The sequence below is a fragment of the Diospyros lotus genome, chromosome 12 (assembly GCF_014633365.1).
Source record: "Diospyros lotus cultivar Yz01 chromosome 12, ASM1463336v1, whole genome shotgun sequence".
Lineage (NCBI taxonomy): Eukaryota > Viridiplantae > Streptophyta > Magnoliopsida > Ericales > Ebenaceae > Diospyros > Diospyros lotus.
This window is the reverse complement of record NC_068349.1, coordinates 37,751,507-37,772,759: the sequence shown is the minus strand read 5'-3', so window position 1 is coordinate 37,772,759 and position 21,253 is coordinate 37,751,507. Positions and strand designations below refer to the sequence as shown.

Here is a 21,253-nt window from a genome sequence, read left to right as displayed (position 1 = left end):
GGCGATTTAAAAATACCAAAACAGTGCCCCACACGGTAACCATTGGTTTCATTTAATGATTTTAAGCTCAGTTTTTCTTATTTTTTGGGATTTGAATGACAAAAAATAAAAACAAAAACAAAAATACTTTAGATGGAAAGAGAGAAAATGACACGATAATTCAACCAATAATGTGATAATTCAAGTGGTAAGTGATGGACGATAATACCCTTAAGGTCAACAGTTTAAATATCAGAAGAGTCTTTCTTAATATATCGCATGATTTGGTAGTGTTCTGACCATATAATTCATACATTTAATAGGGTAAAGGCCAATAATGATATAAAAAAGAGGTTTTCACAATATCTCGTAATTTGGTGATGTTCTAACCATACAATCCATGCATTTAACGGCGTAAAGCTTTTCGTACATATTTAATAATAAATAAATATTTTTGTCAATATAAAATAACCTTTTTGTATATATTTAATCATCCAAATAAAATAGACAGCATTGCTTTATGAAACACATCATTTTCATTCTTAATTTTTAAAATTTTAGAAATGACAACATTGTCAAACACAATGCTCAATTTCTAATATTTTAATAAAATAAACAAATAAAGACAAAACACATTAAAGTTTAGTATGCCCTAAAGATGTTGATTTATCTGTCCTATATAAATATGTATAATGTTATATTATATGCATATTGTGTAATTTTACTCTTGTCTTATTTTTCATCGTGGGCTAGAATTATCTTTGTTGACTGGGGACCTTTGTATGTGACGAATTCTCCTAAAGTTACTCTATTTTTCTTTTTGGCCTTTTCTTTCTTTAGGATAACGGTTCGTTATTGTATACTTCTCTTAATTTTTTTTTGCCTCATCTGCTTGATACATTTTAATTGTAGTCTTGTAATATTTTAGGCTGCGATCTCTTTGTTTTTTAATTTTTAATTTTGAGTTTTGAATTCATTTTTAGTTTTCTATTTTGATAGTCTGTTTTTAGAAAATTGAAAACGCGTTCTCTTTGTCATTTTGAAAAATTATTTCTCAAAACAGAAAATTAAAAAACGCGTTCTCTTTCAAATTTTGAAAATAATTTTTTAATGATATTTTATTCAATAAATTTGATTATTCAGTAAATTAAAAATATTTAATGTTTATAAATTATTAAAAAATATCTACATTTTAAAGTTAATAAATTTTGTAATATTTTTTTTATTATAATAATAAATATATGAATAAATAAATAAATAAATATGTTTTGAGTTTTGAGTTTCTTTTGGTTGAAAACACTCAAAATAATTTTTTGTTGTTTTGAGTTTTCTTTACAATTTTTTTTTGTTTTTAAAAATACATTTTTAAAAATAGTAAAAGAACGCGTTTTCATTATTTTAGAAAATTGAAAACTAAAAATGACTTGAAAATAGCAAAAAGAACGCAGCCTTATTGTTTCCTATTTTGCTTTGTTTTTCAGTTCATGTAATTTTCATGTTTTGCTAAGTATGTCTCTACTTTTCCTTGTAGAGGTTTTACGCTTTTTCTTATTTAATGAATTTTTATCTATGCAAAAAAAAAAAATGTGTACATATATTAATACTTAATATATAAATTGAATTATTTTATTTAACCAAAAATTGAATGTTAAATTATTATTGATTTTTCTTAGATCCATATACATATTAATGTGTGTGTGTATATATATATATATATTTTAAATTCGTATTAAACAATAACAAAAATTTAATTTGTTGAACCAAATTGGAATAGACTAGACCAAATTTGACCATATTAGTCTGACCTATTAGTTCAATTTGCTAAATAGTTCGATCTTTGATCTTCAAATTAAAAGTTTTCGATTATAATTTGATTCAGTTAGAAACTGGTCTGATCTGATCCAAACTCACACATCCGTACAATTAGAAAAATCCAAATTTAACAACAAATACCCTTTAGTACCTCAAAGAAGAAAACAAATAAAAGAAGAAACAAAACAAATTCTTCAATCATATGCTCTCAACCCTTTCCTTTCCTTTTACATTTCTCTGAGAAAATTTTACCAGTAGAAAAAGACAGTTTGCCCCATTTTGGGGTTAGTTGGAAACATTGAAATTTGATGCATGGCTTTATTATGCCCCCCAAAACATACCACTAGGCCATGTTTTGGAGGCAAGAATCAAGATCAACAATAGAATTCTATTATTAGGAACACAATGTTATTTGATATTTGAATACACAAGTGTATCATTTTTAATGATATCAGTATGATGATTCAATCTTTTCTTTTTACTTTTTACTCTTGAATGCCTATAATAGGTCAAGTTGAATTGGAAAAATTTGAGTCCACACAAGAAAAAGAAATATAAGTCTTAATCTTACTAGATGAAGTTAGATTGTGGGATAATGGGGTCTGACTGTTCGACAGTTCTTACACTGGCAAAAACTAAAAAGGAGCAGCTCCACTGTAAGCCCAAATTCAGATTTGACTAAAAATGTTCAAGCTAGTAAATTTACAAATCGACGTTATAGAAAAGAAAATTATAGCTCTCGAAACACATGTCAAGTGGTTGAATCATGATAAGGTAAAATTCACACCAGTAAGTCATAAGTTTAATTCATTGCTCTGCATAGCGAAACAAAATCTCCACTTGCGATTTACCTCATCTTCCGAAATCAAGGGTACAAGCGACGAAAGACCATCAAGAATGATAATCCCAAGGAAAATCATAGTCTTAAGAGTGCTCTCAATGCACGAGACACCTTGCTTTTCAAGGGTTGGGAGAGGGTCGTCTTAATGGAAGGAGTACAGAGTAAAAAGAACTGATATTTGAGAAATAAATCAAGATGGAAATTGCAAAATTTGAAAAGCAGAGAGTGTCACCAATGTGAACCATTCTCAATTGCAAACAGTTTATATTCCCCTTTAAAAGAACTAGCAGTGTTCTTGGCTGTTATATTTACTAAATATACCTCTCAGAGCACATTTCAGTCTGACCAAAAATAAAGGGGAAAAAGAAGTAAATAATGCATAAGTTAGGCTTTGTTTGAATAGAGGCACCGGTATATAATGCAATTAGGAAGAAAGAAACAAAAATAAATTTAAGGAGCAATATCAAGCCTGGGCTCGAAGCAAAAACCAGTAAAGAGATGAAGAGGGAACCTCTTCTTCACTGGGCATTTTTGAGACCATTTCCATTGCTTCTGGTTCATGTCAAAGACAAGAAGAGCAGGAGCTCCATAGCTCTGGATGTATATAAGGTCATCAGTACCACAACTGGCAAAAACATCATCGAACTCGCCAAATCCTTGAAAAAACTTATGGGGCATACGCGCGATCCCCTGCCACTCCTTCCCATTAAGGACCCAGATGCCAATCCCTTTAATTATGCCAGGCCGATCATGTTTCCCAATCCCCCCAACCATAACCAACTGCTCCTTAAGGTTCATTAAACGACCACAAGTAAGAGAACATGGCACTGGGATGGAACTCTTGGTCAATAAGCCATAGGGTGATCGGCTTGAGAGGTTATAAGCGATTAGGCTATGACGATTCTCGGGAGTGCCTTCCCCGACTGAGTAGACCAAGAAGTACAAAACCCCGTCACATATGATGCTCTCATCACCACCTCTCCACCCAGATAGAACCTCTGTCAGAGGAGTCTCCCACATCATTGTCTTGGAGTCATAGATATGAATAGAGAGATCCCACTGAAAGAAATTTCCCGGGACTTGCTTAGATTTCACAAATGAAACATTGTAGTTGTGTGATATCCTGTTCACTGCTATTGCCAACGCACTGTAATCAGAAAATTTTGAACCGAAAGGCTCCTTAAGCCTCTTGCAGCATTTGGTGATTGGGTTACAGACATAAAGCTCGCTTCTGCTATCATTATCCATGAAGCAAACTAAACCACAAGATGAAGTAATAAACCAATTGGATGTCTTGATATAAGGAAGTTCGATGCTGTACCATTTTCGAAGGATGGGATCATAGGCATAACCAGTTGGCTCATCGGAGCTTGTAAACATGAAATACCAAGGTTTTTGTGGTAAGACGTGGGAGTTGTTACATAAAAACCTTCTTGAACTGACTATCTCGTTCCATTTTTTGCATACACAACCTGCCCTGAAAATGCTGGCAATGGGGAGATAGGCCAAGATTCGCTCCAACAAGTCATCAGGAAGGATTAAATCCAGAGAAAGTGCCATATTTTCTTTATTTCCTTCATCACTGATCTCTGAGAATGTATCAAACTCTCCAACGTCTCTTGTGATACCATCAAGACGGTGCTTGACCCATGATGTTTCCCCCTCCATAATTGAGGACTATGAAGAAAACCTGAACACAAGAAAGATGGTCAAATTGCGCCATCTGTTTATAGTTTAGACAAATTATGAACAAGAAGTCCATTACAATAATGGAATCACTTGAAGAACTTCCTAAAATTATGAGGACTCTTGGTTGTGTCAGTTGTATTCAAATCACCTGGCAAAATATCAAAATTAAGGAACGGATTATTTTTCATCACAAACAATTTCCATGGCCAAAAGAAGTAAGATGAACTCGTACAAATTCAGATAGAACTAACTACTGTTCTCAACATGTATTGGAACTAAATAATTATAACTACTATCAAACTAAGAAGACCACTGTTCGCTGCCTCCTCCCCCCATTGAAAGGTTAAGGAAAGGTAAATTATAAATAAAGGAAGCCATGAAATTATCTGACAAGCACATCATGGAATCAGGTGCCAAGATTCTACAGTCAAAGCAATTCCACAGATTGATATTTATATGAATATATTGAATACAAATAACAACTTTCCACATTCAAAACAATAAAATTGGTAACAACAAATTCTAATTCAAAAGGCCAATTTCAGGTCTGACAACCAAGCCAATGCTGCAAAGTTGAAAGTAAAGTAAGTTCAAGTATTATAATTCAAAGATACAAAATGAAGCGTGCCATCCAAAAATAACTTTTATACGATCAGTTGTATAGGCAGAACAAATGATGGAAGGTAGTTCAAATGAGTCAAGAAACCTCTCGGAGCTCAGTGAATCAAGACAATAGAGTCATATGATATTAGCTGAATACCTGTACGGAAAAAAATGAGCTCAAGAGAACTGCACAACCAAATATCAAGAATACTACTTGTGGATTTGAAAATCATCAGTTGATAAAAGTCACATTTCAAGGACAATTTAAACAGAAAATGAAAATGCAACCAGTGAGTTCATAGAGAAGCTACCACAACAACAACAGCATACAGAGCTTTTATACCACTATGTGTGATCATACATGAAGTCTAGCTTTCCATTCATTTCTATCTGACATTTTATCTTCTGCAGGGCTCATATAATTAATATCAAAGCGAAGTGCCTCTGACCAAGCCTTTCTTGGTCTTTCTTTGCCACTTTTGCTAAATCCTTGTTCCATTCATGAACAAACTAACAAGGCAAAAGGCATCCATAACAAAAACATAAATTGTGATTACAAATTAACTATTTTCACAAGATATAAGAGAACAATGTAATTGTTACAGTCCAAAGCACCCAATGTATTTTTCAAACAACACAAACACACACACACAGTTTTTCTCATCAAACCCTAAATGGGTTTATGAGAAAAATCAGAAAAAGAATATCAGGCAAGAGATTAAACTTGCAAGAGAAAAAGAACCATAAATCAAGACCCCTCTAAACAGATTGAAAACAACAACAAGGTTATCTTAAGAACCCAACAAATTAAAAGAGAAAAAGATCGTAGCAAGCTCTAGGAACCATCTTTTGGGAGACCAGAACAAGATCTAATGAGATGAAACAAAATTAGGACCGCACCTTTCTCCAGCGACACTGGCCAAATGCGCCTCGCGAGACTTGGCCGGAACTTGTAGATTTAGATACGAGAATGGAGAGATGAAATCAGTGAATACCCAGTAGCCCTTCTCTCAAATATAGAGAGATTGCAGAGAGGGGAAGAGAAAAGCCGGCTCATAGAGATTGTTCCTCGCCAGATTGTGTGTGTGTGAGAGAGAGAGAGAGAGAGATGGCTTTCAAACCCAAAAAAGAAGTACGCCCACTGAAATCCCAACTCGAATGCAGGGGTGGAGTAGTAATTTTAACCATTTTCGACCAGTAATTTTATTTTTTCGACATTTATTATTTGAACAGAATGATAAAAAAAGTAGTAATTTTAACCATTTTCCGATTCAAATGTAAGGGTTAAATTTATTATTTAACCCTTTCAATATTTATTATTTCAAACTGAGTAATTTTAACTATTTTCACATTGTAAGGAAAGATAGTAATTTTAATTTTTCCGATATTTATTATTTTGAACAAAATGATAAAAAGAGTTACTTCAATTATTTTCGATTCAAACGAGAGGATAAAATAGTAATTTCAACCCTTTCGACATTTACTATTTCGAACAGAAAGATAAGAATAGTAATTTCAACCATTACAATAATTTTTTTTGGTTCCACTTAAATTTGTACTGAAAAATTTTGGGTGAATCACAGTATAAATTTTTTAATTTGTAGGGGAGAAAAAGTTGGGAGTTTGTCCAAATCAAAAAGCAACTGATTTGGTTTAAACAGTTGAGAACAAACTCAATTATTTGATGTGATTTGACCTTCTCAAAGAGTACTTTAATTTTTAAGTAATTTATTTGGTTTTTGTTATCTCATCATATATAATATTATAATTATAATTTTAATAAAAATATATTTATTTATGAATAAAACTAATTTTAGTAGTCTAGATTACACTTATTTTTTGTGAATTAGTTTTTGGTGTTTGTAAGATTCCTCTTTTATCTTTTAGGTATGGTACTGTTTATATAGATGGATACTTTAACGAACAAATAAAATTATTTTTCATGATTATTGATAAAATCTCTAACATTAATGAATTTAAGATTCTCGAATCGAGTTGAGGAATATTTAAGACACCGAGAGTTTCACTAGTAAAATGGAAGATGAGCATGACACATGACACCTTATGATAAGAAGGACATGCATCACTTCATAGATAACTTGTTATGAGAAAAAAATGTAATTTAAGAATTTTGTATCAAATTCAAAAGTCGAAAATTTTATATAATGTCGTCTTAACTTAGGTTTAAACCAAACTAAATTATATATTCTTTTTAAAAAATTGATTTGGCTTATATTTCAATCTTTTCTCTTATATATTTTTATTTTTTTTCTTGTTTAAATTAATATTAAAAAAGATTGCATGGTTATCTTTTATATTTCTAGAAGCATTTATTGACAAACGAAAATGTTATTTGGACACTTAGTTATTACAATTTTTAATAGCACTGGTATATTGATATGTTATATTTCTATATTAAAGTCACACAAAATATAATATATATTTTAATAAAATATATACGCCCCTCATGTATTATATGCATGCTATCATGCTAGTTCTTGGTTTTTGTTGTGTTTTAAAATACTCTCTGCTTACGAGTTTTTGATATTATTTATATGAATTGGTCGGGACAAAAATTTTATATTTAGTAATCTAACACTTAAACTTTGGGAGCAAAAGGTGAACTCCCTCGCACCATGGGCTTCCGCAGTTCAGTCTCAAGATTTTTGCAAGGGCTAAATCATGGAACTCAAGAACAAGGTTCGAACACGGGACCTTCAACTGACTATATAGCAGTTTACAATTCAATATCTCTTTGAGAGTAATTTGTGCTCGTCCTCAACCGTTAGACTATGCTCGTGAGAACATCTAACACTTAAACTTGATCAAATGTCAACTGGGTTAAAAATATAACCAAATTTTAAAATTTCCATACTAAGCTTTGTTATATTAGGGGTGTGTAATGATCGGTTCAATTTGAATGATTTAGAAAGTTTTTTTTTCAAATCAAATCACTAATGATGGTTTAATTGTTTTTCAAATCACAATTAAATCGCTCCGTGTTTTAAACTATCCAAATTATAGTTTAACAGTTTGGGTCCAAATTATAGGCTAGCAGTTTGGTTCGTCTGAGGAATGAAAGAAACATAGTCATTGAAATTCAAGAATTACTACCAATAGAAGAACACGTAAAGATTCAAATTAAAAGACGCAACCATGGCCCCTTTGTTGTAGTTTAATTAGAGAAATTATAGTTTTTAACTTTTTAGATTATAACTTCTAAAATTTAGAATAAGTTGTGAACGTGTTTACTGCAATTTCTCATAAGTTATAGTTAAGCAATTGTGGTGTTTGATATCATAAACTATAAAATAGCTTATTTTTGTATAATTATTTATAATACCCTTAGTAGTTATAGAATGATAATTTAAAAATTAATTAAGTGTTATAACTAATGAATTATGAGAAGAGAGACGCTTGATTATGAGAGAGGGGGAGATGGCGAGAGAGAGGTAAAGATCTAAAAATGGAGACGGCAGTGGAGAAGAGAGACGCTTGATTACGTGGATAGGAAGGTAATTCTTTGTTAAAAATAGGGACAAAATTGTTACAAAAATGTCATTAAAATGTAACCGTTTAATCAGAAATTGTAGAAGTTGAGGTACCTCAATTTTGAAAAAGCTAATTTCTACTCCTTCTAAAAGATAGTAGAAGTTATAAGTTAGAATTCTACAAGTTAAAACAAATACTACATTCTTACTTTTTTGAAACTAAAAGCTAAAAGTTACACATTTTAAGCTACAACAAACAAGCTCTATGGATCACTGTATTTAAATCGTCAAAACCATCAAGAATTAGTGGTTGTAGGAATGTTTTGAACTATAGCAAAATGAGGGTATGGGTGGCCCCTGAGACGTAGCTTAGTGGTTAATGGGCGATTTAGATATGGGTATTATGTCCTCACGTTAGTGGGTGTGCCTGAGATCGAAACTTGGCTGTTGGGTTCTTAATTTACCTTTCATGCTAAAATTATGGGGTCGAACAATAAGAGACGCTCGTAATGGTGCGTAAACCAAAAAAAAAAAAAAGAAGAGTATGGGCAATTAATTTTTTAGTCGCACAAATTACCACCGACTCCCAAATTAAAAAAAAATTATAATTTGACATTTTTTTTCTCCACACCTTTAATCTTTTTCCATCAAAGAGGACACAAGTAAACATGCACTAAACATAAGAAAATGGTGTCAAAAGTATGTTGACATCGAGAACAGGAGTGGAAAGGCCATTTGGAGGAGGGTCTTTCCAAGCAAGGCCACCTTGTGCGCATTAAGTCATGTCTCACTACTTGTGATAGTTTATTTGACCTTTATTCCCCAGCCTTATTAAAGATTTCATGTGTTCTTGTCTTCTTCCTCTCTTATGCCAAGATTGTGGTGGCCAATTGAAAGTTTTCAAGCATTACTTGGAGTGGGGATGCATTGTCAACCAGACCAGTATTGGAAACTGATGTTTCCAAATCTGCTTTGCTCAGACGCAGCTAGCAGCCAACAGCCATTCTCAAGGGCAAAACTAATGACTTTTGTATGGAGTTAAATAATATAAATAATTATTAAATTTTAATTTATAGTCAAAAGATTAATAAATTTTAATTAAATATATAATTTCACAATTATCGTTAAAAGATACTAACAAAATAGTGATATTTTTGTACTTTAGTACAAAGTTTAGTGATATTTTTATACTTTAATGCAAAATTCAGTGATTATTTATGTTGTTTAGTTGTCCACGTTATTAGCCATGTTGACATCCCGTTAACCTCTGTCGACCTTCGGAATCAGTCGACCGTGATTCATAGAACCGCAATGAAAAGATTAGCACAAACGCAAAGAGAAATAACAGATAGGAAAAAAGATAAATGGTGCGTAAGGAAATTTTTACGTGATTCGGTCGGAACGATACCTACTCCACGATTGCTTTCTGGTTATTTTGACAGAGTAATAATATATCATTCTTGTCCCTCTTTTACAATAATATTTTGACCCCTATTTATAGTAAAGAGTGTCTATAATTTACATAAAATCTAAAAGTAGGAAGACTACATCATGTAGACAAAATGTTTTTATCAATTCCATAAAATCGGGAATGAACTCTGTATTACTAGGAATCTGGTTTGCTTTAGATAAAGTAGATGGGTCCATACCTCCGGTTGTTTCACGACTTTGTTGTTATGCGAGTTGAAGGATTAGGCCAGTGAGCTGGAAGTATTGCTAGGAGCTCGCTTGGTTAGGTTTGGAAGCTCGCTGGAGTTCGCTTGGTTTTACAGTATAAGCTTGGGTTTCAACGATGTGTGACCTTATTCTGACAAGCTCGACTTTGGGTGTATTGGGCTTCTAGGGATTGAGTCGGCTTGTTGGGTCGTGTCCAATTCATAAAAAGTGATACGGGAAATACCTATAACAATCTCTTTTAACGATAATTAACGGTAGTTATGGAATCATATACTAAATTAAAATTTAATAATTTTTTAATTATAAATCAAAATTCAGTGAATATTTACACTATTTAAACTTTGTGCGAAAAACTCTAGTAGTAAAATAATAAGATTACATGTTAAGCTCTATTGCTTTATCTGTTTTTTTTTTTTTTTTTGGGGGGGGGGGGGGGGGGGGGGGGGGTAAATACACTTTAATTGAGGTAGTGGCGGGAATAGTATTTATCATATTTGCCCAGCATGAATACTCTTTTTCTATATATATTACATTTAAATATAAACTTATAATCTATTTTATTAAATATAAAAAATATAAAAATATAAAATGTTATCTATTCTATATATTTATTTATATATAAACATATAAAAAATATACATAAATATTATATATTCAATTAATTAAGTAAATAAGTCATTTTGAAGTTATGAAAATAGTTAATAAAGTGAATTTCAAAATATTCTTTTATATTTTACTTAAAAAATAAAAACTTATATAATATGATTTGAAATGAATTTTTTTTTATTTGCACATGCATAACCAGAGAATATACCTTCTAAACTATTTTAGAAACTATTTGCATATTCATAACATGATATTTTGACTTTTTTTAATAAAAAGAATCAGGTTTGGGGCACCTTGACCTTGCCTCGTCAGTGTATAGGGCAAGGTATTAGGGTTTAGGGACGGGGGATAAGACAATTTCACCATGTCCAGGGCCAACACTAGTAAAGAAAAATTAGACTTAATAACACTTTATTAAATAATTAAGATAAACAAATGTCTTATTTAATATCTCGTAGACAATGCTATTGATCTTCCACTTGACCTTATAGGCTTATACACTCAAATATGCAAGGGCCATTTCCCCCAGGCTTGGACCTACCACTGACCTATGAGCTTAATAGTCACTCCATTGATTCAGTCCAGCAAGCAATGAAAGCTTGGGCAGCAATGGTGAGCATGGCCTAAACAATGGGATTTTTATCTTCCAACTCAATCCAAGCAAACAGTCAGAACTCAGAAGCCATCATCATGAAAAGAAAGAAAAACAAAATTCAAGTAAATAATTCCAATATTCCACTGCAATCAAACCAGAAGCTAAAGATCAGAAGCTTGAAGAAGATAATAAGATTATGTTTGGTACCCAAAAATTGAATGAAATGATCAAGTAAGAGTTGTTAACATTTGTGCTGTTTAGGCATGGAACTCACTACAGTGACAAAGGTAAATGTGCGGATTAGACCTTTTTATCTGATTTTCTCCCAAACGAGGTACAAGACAACAGGGGAATCAATTTACTTACCGGGACATATCGACCCTTCACTGAAAATCCCGGGAGGCGGCGAGTTTTTGACCTCAACCGTTAATCAGCTCCGTTAACGGACTATCTCAGCCACTGATCAGTTTTCCTTTTCAGCCAACACAATGGAGAGTTGATCTGACGGTAGGTGAATCTTCCGCTGCATCAAGCCGCACAGCATTCCTGCACCGTCCGATTTCAAATCGCTTTTTCCCGCCATCTCCGTCCTCTCGCAGTTCCGCTCCTTAAAAACCGTTGATGCGGTCGACGAGGACGACGTCGTGGAATCGCCGCCGTCCGAGAGGTCCACCGAGTCTCCGCACGAGAAGTCGCCGGATTCGCCGCCGGAGGAGATCTCGGTCTTCTCCGAGCCTTTCCGGCCATGACGACGCTGCCGGCGGCAGCTCTCTTTCGCTAGGTCCCGAAAACACACCGCCGGCAAACCAGTGATCGCCGCGAAGTCTAGGCCGTCCAGCACGGTGGCCGCGATGTTGAGCACGCCGTGGAATCTGCCGGAGGGGCGGCGGATCTGCACAGCGGTGAACGCAGGAGTGCCAACGGCGGCGGTGATGCGGCGTCCGAGGAGGAAACGGACGGTGCCAACGAGCGGGTCCTTGATGTAGCCGACGGCGTAGATCTCGACGGAAACGCCGGATGTCTCGGAGGAGAGGAAGTCGGAGCTGACTCGGAAGAGGAACTTCTCGTTCCAGGTAGGGTTTTCGGCGCCGAGGCGGTCGACTCGGGTCCGCAGCTTGGCGGAGGGGTCAACCCACGCCATGGCGTAGGTTTGCAGCCTGCGCAGGTTACCGGACGGTGGCTTCAGGCCTTGAGCGGAGATCAAGTTGATCTCCAGAAGGCGAGTTTCCTTTTCCATTCGAGTCAGAGTCTCCATTTTTGGCTCCCTTTCTCTTCTTCTCTCTCAAGGAACGGTTCCTCTCTAGATATACATACATTCAATTTCATGTAGTTCCCTTCCTTGTCGTCGTCTTGAATGCTTTCCTTCTCGCCTCGATTGAAATGGAAGAATTTGGGATTCAATCAAGAATGAAGAAGAATCGACAGTCGAATCAAGAAACGTCCCAGAAGAACATTGTAGAGAGAGAGAGAGAGAGAGAGAGAGAGAGAGAGCGAGAGGACGGCGACGAGAGTGGTCACCCTGTCTTCAACAGAAGCCGTTTGAAATTACGAATGTAACCCTCACGGAACGTTCTCTGCTTTGTTGGGCTGGGCCGAGTTTAAATAGGCCGCCGTTCTCTACGGCCATTTCAATTTCCCTTTTTCTTTTTGAAAAATATAACTCTTATATAAACTCAAACTTAAAAAACTTAAAAGTAACTAATATCGTTTTGCCACAGAAAACAAGTGACTTTTGTCACATGTTAAAGTAATAAGAAGAAAACATGTGATTGGATTCAAATGATAAACACCAAAATCTAACTCTCAAATTTTAATTTTAGATAACTTGACTTTTATTAGTGTAGCCTAAGATAGCCAGATTAAAAAGACTTGGAGACAAATTTGGCCCAACGAATTCATTCCTAACTTGAAATACTTGAGCTTGGAAATCATGAAAATAATTTTTATCCGATGAATTTGTTGTTAGTTTGAGATATCTAAATTTAAAAATTTTGAAAATAACTTTGAGCATGTTAGGTCACATTGTGTATATAAAGATCAAAATTTTTTCATAGGTAAAACAATAGAGCCGTGGTGGTGGTGATAGTATTAGAGGGTAAAACTTTTAATAGATTCGACATTTAAATCATTGTTTTTTAATAAGTAAGTTGTGTGTTGTTTAAATTAAGAAAAATAAAATATTAGTGTTATATATTTTGATATCAATAAATAATAGAAATATTGTCTAGATACTCATATGTGACATTCTTAATGATATATACTTATGTTTTGATGTGACACAAAATATAATAGATGAATGTCACAAAAAAATATTATAAATGAATGTTCAAATATAAAATAATTAACTTTCTCTCTCTTTAAATTTAATGTATGCAGGCTTTCTCTTCTCTATCCTTTATAAGACTTTGATACGGAAATATTAAAACGGAATCATTTTGACGTTTTTAGAATCTTTCTTATCTCTAATTTCTAAAAAATACCAAAAAAACACTTCCCGATCATTTTCATACCTTTGGAAATGTTTCAGGACTCTTTGAATAAAAATCAACGAAGATTGTCGGAAACAACGAGGACAAGATATTGAATTAAAAATATTTTATTTAATAAGACGAAGCAGAAAGCATTCTGATCATGAAGGAATTAACTTTATTATTCAAATAACATTTAGTATCACTGTTCCATAAACCTCAAGAGGGCCATTTATTCAAAAGGAATTAATAGGAATTTCAAACACTGGATTTGATAGCAGAGCTATAGCCGTTATCATAGAACTTATTCCAAAGCATCACACCTCCATATTTAGAAGAACCTTTAATAGCCGGAAGAACATCAGACACCAACACGCTAGGATCAATATAGCCACCATTGGTGACGGCTTCAGGAGCTGCGGGCAACCCCAGGAGTACTTGGTCAGCTTGAATGGTTGTCCAGTACTGGTTCCAATAGTTTAAGAGATTGTCGGCACTATTGTCTGCGTACTGGCAGGAAGGGTTGTTGTAGAATTGGACCTGGACGTAGTTGAAGAGGCCGGTGGAAAGTGCACCATTTAGCGAGGCGTCTGGGAATGGGCACTGTGGGGCTGCGGCCAAGTAGACCTTCTTTCCTTGGTTGAAAGCTGATAAATCCCTAGCTAGGTCGTCCCAGTGGTCGGGGTTGCCGCTCTCAATGTCGAAATCAATCCCGTCCAACACAACATCGCCCAACGGCCCAGCGCCTGTATTGCCGCCAAGAAAGTTGTTCCACAAGTAGTTTGCTACGTTCCTGCATCCAGTCAAAGCCCAAAGGAATCAAAATCCCAAACTTATTTCGTTGTTTACTTCCCTTCTTACTTAGTATTTTTGAATTAATTAATTTAATTTTTATATTTTATTTTTTATACATCAAAATATATAAATTAAATTGATTAAAAAATTCAGATATAAAGGTATAATTAAAATACAAAAAATTTGAATGATCACACAAAATAAATGTAAAAGTATAAGAATTAAATTAATTTAAAATATAAGTTTTGAAGGCGTAATTAAAATAATAAAAAAAATTAGATGATCATAAGAAAAAAAAAAGAGTGAAAATTAAGGACAAAAGATGTGTATGGTCCAACATCAGTGCTTAATTCCTTACTGGGCGTCCTCGGCTGAGCTGAGAGAGTAGCTGCCACTGGCGCCGCCGATGGAGAGCAACACCTTGATCCCGCTAGCTTGACAGGCTTTGATGTCGCTACTCAAGCCAGTACAGGTACTGGCGGCTGGGTCACAGTGGCCGGCGAGGTCGAGGACTGGAGTCTGATCATTGCCAAATGTGGATAAAAAAGCTACGTTGACAATGCCGTAGTTGCCGGAGGCGCAAGTGTCGACCAAGCTGCCTTCGTTTCCATTCTGACCCCAATAGATGGAGATGGTGCCCCCATGGGAAGAGGGGATGAGCAAAGAAATGAGGAGCAGAAGGGAGAAGATGGTGAGCCGTGGGAAGACCTTTGCAGCCATAGCCATCAATGGATGCAGATGCAATGCTTCGGGTTAATGAATTGGCATATTTTATAGGCCACAAGGGCTGCCCATATTTTATTTTTTATTTTTTTATGTTGTGTAGTTCTGTCCTAGAAAAAGACTATTTTTACTTTACCGATAAAAAAAAAAAGAAAGAGACAATTTTCGTACTTAAAAAAGAAAGAAAGAAAGAGACCATTTTTGTACTTAATTTGAACTTAAACGAGTAACTCTACCAAACTTATAATGTTATTTTCATGCAAGAAAACAACTTTAAGACAGGGTATTGATATTTTTCTCATTTAAAATAAAATAATTTTGCCTTTAAAATTATATTGTGTGACTAAATAATATAAATAGTCACTGAATTTAAGATGTGTTTGATTGCATTATTTAGAATTTAATTCTAAATAATGATTGTCTAGAAAACAAAAACTACCATACTCATTTGGAAAATAAATTCTATAGAAAGAATCTTTAAATGCTTGTACCATATACATATTTTTCATAAAAAAATTAAAAGTGTTTGATTGTTTCTATAAAAAATATGTGTAATAATTACACATTTTTTATGGTAAATGTGTGCAATCAAACACACTCTTAGATTTGTAATCAATTTATTAAACTTTAATTTAGTATATAATTTTATAATTATAATATTATTTTCATATGAAAAAATAATTTTAAGATAAGATATTGACATTTTTCTCATTTAAAATAAAATAATTTTGTCCTTAAATTACATTGTGCACTAAATAACATAAATAGTCATTAAATTTTGATTTGTAATCAAAAGTTTATTGAATTTTAATTTAATATATAATTTTATAATTATAATATTATTTTTAAGCAAAAAAATAATTTTAAGACAAGGTATTGATATTTTTCTCATTCAAAATAAAATGATTTTGTCCTTAAATTACATTGTGCGACTAAATAACATAAATAGTTACTGAATTTTAATTTGTAATCAAATTTCATTAAACTTTTATTTAATATATAATTTAATAATTATCATCAATTGTCATTAAAAAAAATTAATGAAATATTGACAATTTTGTACTTGTCGACGTTTGTTTTTAGCCGACCGTGATTCGTTAGGGCCGTAATGAGTAAGTAAGTCCAAGATACAAGGAGAAAGAAGGAGAATGATAAGAACATAAAGAATTTGTACATAGTGTGGCCAGAACAATGCATACTCCATGACTGTCTCTTGATTATTCTTTTAGAGTGACAATATATTATTATCTCTCTTTACTTCTTTTTTGTTGTCTCTCTTGATGATATTTCTGACCCTTACTTATAATGAGGGACGTTTACAATTTTGTACAAGATAAAAAAGTAAAAAGATGATATAATGAGGGACAAACAGTCCTCATCTTGTAACGCCCCATTTTTTCCGGCGCGTTATAAATTGGGACAATTTCGGGACAATAAATTTTTTCTTTCAAACACTAAGGCTAAACCACATCATTCCTCGAATCCGTCCTGGAATTCCCAACTATTAATCTCGAAAGAGAATCACTATACACATCAAATGCGGAAGCAAATATCGAAACCTGATATCTTAACATTAATCATAAATAAATTCTTACATCTTCAACATTCATCAAAGCATTCAGAATCTAAAGTAGCAGAACTTAAATACAGGGGCTACGTAACATACATTCCATTCTTCATGCACTATGATAAGTGTCATTTCATGCCTCATTTATCCTTGAATCTGCTACAATCTTCACCTGGAATGTTTGAATATTTCAAGGGCAAAAACCCAAATTAGATGATAAATCATCTAAGTAAGAGTACATAATGCTATGTTATGTGTGTATGCAATGTCTTTTATCGTAGGTGTCAACTGCACCCCTCATGCTGCCTATCATTTTTGCGGCCCCTTCTTTCGAGACCGAGGTGTATGGGTGCACCCTTGGTAAAATAGCAGTGCCAGTTCGTACTCCCTACGGCCACAAATACCCGTGATCGATGATATCGACGTGTGTTTATGCATTTCATAGTTATGTATGCAGTCTACGTGATGGATACATATCAGGGCATGTCAATATGATGAAAATATTTTCGAGGAAGTACCACTTACCTTCTCAAGCTTATCGGGCTACCTCGATATCCGTGCCTTGTCTCTTGTATCGCCTCATTTGCGTGCCAACCTCAAAATTCACACAAGTCTCTTCAATTTCAGCCTCAAAGTATCATAATCACTATAATTATTTAAATAAATATTAAAACCTATTTTTCTATAATTTTTGGCATTTTCTTTAATTTTCTCTCTATTTCTTCCTATTTTCCCTCAATAATTCTAAATTAAATATTTCTAAAAATATTTTCTCAAATATTTCACTACGACAATTCATAAAATAATATTTTGGATTTTTTTGCAATTTTTTAGGAAATTTTACTCATCTTAACTTAACATCTCTGATTTCCTCGGTATGCGTACCATATTCTCGAAATGCATTCTTGGGCCTTTTTTCTTGCAAAAATCTTCGGAATATTACCGAAACATAATTTTATATTTTTTTTGAGATTTTTCAGGATTTTTCTCAAATTTTCTTATTTTCTTTTCTTTTTTCTTTTTTTCTTCTTCTCCTTCTCTCTTTCTTCCTCCCTCATCTGCTTCTTTTTTCTTCCGCCATGGACGCGCACGAACAGCTCCGCCGGCCACCGTGATTGCCGTTGACGGCCTCCCCGGCCACTGTACCTCCGCTGGAGCTGCCCGCAGCCGCCGTTGGCCGCGGCTGGTGCGGCTTTGCTGCAGCTGGAGTTCGCGGCCATGGCTTCCATGGCCGTGGCTTGCTGCCTCCGGCAGCTTCTCAGGCCTCTGCTTGCCACCACTAGCCTCGCCACCCGCATTCTCCTTCCCGATGCAGCTCCGCCCTTGATTGATGGCCGTCCTTTCATCGTTTGAGCTTGCGGCCATGGCTGCCGCAAGCTGCTGCCTCCAATCCCTCTCTCTCTCTCTCTCTTTCTCGCTCTCGCTTTACGCTCTGATCTCGCATTACTCAGCCCCCCTCTATCCGAAGCTCTTGGCCGAAGCTCTTGTGCTTCTTTTTTTCCAATTGCTCCCTATTTATAGGCCCACGCCACAGCCTCGCGTTTGCCTCAATCATCCCTCTTGGCGTGTAAATCACACCATTTTTTCAGCAATCAAATTTGCAAGGCATGGCTTAGAGATTTGCAGATGAGTGATTGATTGTTGCAGGGCATGGGGTTGCAGGAGATAGCGGAATTGCAGGGGTTACGCTCACAACATGTGTGAATACATATATATATTTTATACTAAAATAATTATAGAAAAATACATATTAAATTCTCAATTTTATCATAATATCTCTTAGGTAATTCTCTTATTCTAACTATGCTATTAAACTTCAAATTAATTTGCATTTCAATACCGAAAACGTAAAATTAATAATTCGAATCTTAGCTAAAAAGGACGATTTCGCCCCAGTGTCCTTATCGGGCCGTCGTTTCACCCCGAAACTACTGAAGGGTTGCTTGTTACGCAAAATAAGAGGCCTCCTAGGGTTCCGTTGATTTTTCGGGAGCCTCCTACGACGATTCGGTTTTATAACCTAAATAACAACTGTATTTTAGTTGTACCGAAAACTATTCCCGATCTGGCTTCTTTCGATACCATAAATCCTATCTCGATACATTCGTTGAGATCATATAATTTTTCTTAGATAATTTCATTCCGAGGCATTCCCTACAGTCGATTCGGTACTAATAACTGCTATCAAACTATTTTTTCGATATTCTAAACTCATCGAAATTACGTGTCAACCTTATCTACACATGGGGTATTACACATCTTCTACATAAAATCGGTAGTGAAATCCTCATTATGAGGAGTATGATTTGGTTTAGATAAAGTGAGTGAATCCCCGCCTCAAACTGTTCAGTAGCTTTGACTGTCCAGTGGACTAGGAGTTTTATCGAAAACTTGTTGAATAGATCTCAGGGAGCTTGCCTGAGGCCTTGCCTGGGGCTCGTTAGGAGCTCGCGTGGATCCGTGATATGAGCTCGGATCTTAAAGGTGTATGAGCTTTCTTTGACGAGGTCACTTGGACCTTCTGGGCTCCAGACGATCGGGTCGGGCCACTGGACTGAATCTAGCCCATAAAGAGTGGTGCAGAAAATACATATAACAGTACTTTAATATAAAATTTAGTAATTTTTTTTATACAAAATTTAATAACCATTTTTGCTATTTATTAATTGTTTACATTAGTAGCACATTAACGTTTCATTAACTTCTCTTAATGATAATTAAAAGTAATTATGAAATTATATATTAAATTAAAATTCATTAATTAACATCGTTTGTTTCTCTAACCAAGTCAATTCCAAAGTCTTGCATTTAAAGTCCTGGTCAAGTCTATGGATTTATAGTTGTAGAAAATAAAAATAAAAATAAAAAAGACAGTCTGTGGAATGATAGTTACCATAACGTGTGCAAATTTTCCACAGTGAACGTTCAATAACTTCAATCAGTAGGGCCCACAACAAAGACCAGGAATAGAGGGCAATAATGTATGTATTATGTTGTTATATAAGTAAATAAATGATATTATTAAGTATGAGGCCCGTTACTGCCGCGTCAAATAATAGCGACGTGGGCTTAGGGGTTGGGGGTCTCTCGATGGGGCTTAGGCCACCTCTTAATTTGTTTATATTAGATAAATTTTATATTGTCGGATGTGGATAATAAAAAAAATTTCTATTAGGTATTGAGATTTTGTAAAGTTTTATAAAAAATTGTGATTTTGTGTTAATGTTTTTAAAAATTAAAAATAATTTTATTAATAAGTTTCGATTTTGATGTTGCTCGAAAAATGAGACTCATGGCAACATTGACTAATCCCTTACAAGTTCAGGGCTTTATTTGTAACTATAAACTCTTTTAATTGTTAAGTTAGTATTCGAAAACGAGAGGTTAAGTAAAATAACGAGTAAAAAGTAAGTTAATGTGTATCTTTCATTAAATAATTGAGAATTTTTATAACCTAAATAAAGAATGATTCAAATGTAATTTAAGCAAGAGATCTTATCTTAGATATAATTGAGTATCATTGGTACTTAGTATTAGAGGCTCAAGACATTTATTAATGGTTGGGTCATCAGACCTTGTCATTTGGTGGGCTCAGATGCCTTCTAATTATTAGCCTTTAGATCAGATTATTAGAATTATGCGACTTGAATAGTACAAGTCATACTTATTAATATTATTTTATAATTATATTATAATTATCAAATCCAATTTTAATTTGGGTCAGGCACGTAAATTTGACTTGTTCCAAGCCATTTTTGACTCATTCATAGTGTATTTTCTTGAATTCTTTTAATGTAGTTCAAAAATTCACTTTGACCCTATAATAGTTAGTAATGATTAGGGTTAATTTTACAAATTTATCTTAAGAAAAAAGCTCTAAATTTGACTTGTTCCAAGCCATTTTTGACTCATTCATAGTGTATTTTCTTGAATTCTTTTAATGTAGTTCAAAAATTCACTTTGACCCTATAATAGTTAGTAATGATTAGGGTTAATTTTACAAATTTATCTTAAGAAAAAAGCTCTAGTAGAAAATGGGTCGATTTGAGTCATAACTATTTTTAACTTAACTTTGGATATAATATTAGATTTGTTCATTTCTAACATGAGCCCTTTTATAGTCCGGGTGATTTCCATATAATGATACTATTAAATATGGTCAAAATTTGATTGTGTTTTGCATAAATTGTTACTCACTCGAGATAGACATGTGTTTAGTGACAATAAAGATTGACCTTAAGGTTATCTTAAAAAAGGCCCTTGTGGAGAGGGTTAGCTATTTGCTTATAAGCCACAATTTTTCTTGACTTGTATTTGACATGAGATCATCCCTATTATGGGGTGAGTTGTGCTTATAAATAATATAATACACGAGGTTTTCATAAATATTGTTATTGTTATGATAAA

The 21,253-nt window shown here is 34.0% G+C and overlaps 3 protein-coding genes across 4 annotated transcripts; all 3 read right to left on the bottom strand.

Moving 5' to 3' along the window:
* Positions 1-2,517: 2,517 nt before the first annotated feature.
* LOC127814012 (F-box/kelch-repeat protein At3g61590-like) lies at positions 2,518-6,050 on the bottom strand. 2 transcript variants are annotated; one of them, XM_052355220.1, is made up of 3 exons: positions 5,825-6,050; positions 4,398-4,469; positions 2,518-4,322 (listed from the first exon to the last, which is right to left on the bottom strand). In XM_052355220.1, exon 3 carries the CDS (start codon positions 4,298-4,300, stop codon positions 3,083-3,085), a length of 1,218 nt encoding a protein of 405 aa, XP_052211180.1. In that variant the 5' UTR covers positions 4,301-4,322; positions 4,398-4,469; positions 5,825-6,050; the 3' UTR covers positions 2,518-3,082. The 2 variants fall into 2 exon arrangements, with proteins under 2 accessions (XP_052211180.1, XP_052211179.1); XM_052355219.1 differs by lacking the exon at positions 4,398-4,469 and having other exon boundaries at positions 2,519-4,322; positions 5,825-6,049.
* A 5,419-nt stretch (positions 6,051-11,469) lies between these two features.
* Positions 11,470-12,836, bottom strand: LOC127787119 (BON1-associated protein 2). The gene has a single exon (XM_052314992.1). The coding sequence runs from the start codon at positions 12,546-12,548 to the stop codon at positions 11,757-11,759; it is 792 nt and encodes a 263-aa protein (XP_052170952.1). The 5' UTR covers positions 12,549-12,836; the 3' UTR covers positions 11,470-11,756.
* Positions 12,837-13,873: 1,037 nt separating this feature from the next.
* LOC127787021 (acidic endochitinase-like) lies at positions 13,874-15,295 on the bottom strand. The gene is made up of 2 exons (XM_052314857.1): positions 14,915-15,295; positions 13,874-14,554 (listed from the first exon to the last, which is right to left on the bottom strand). The coding sequence occupies exons 1-2, from the start codon at positions 15,280-15,282 to the stop codon at positions 14,020-14,022; spliced, it is 903 nt and encodes a 300-aa protein (XP_052170817.1). The 5' UTR covers positions 15,283-15,295; the 3' UTR covers positions 13,874-14,019.
* Positions 15,296-21,253: the final 5,958 nt, after the last annotated feature.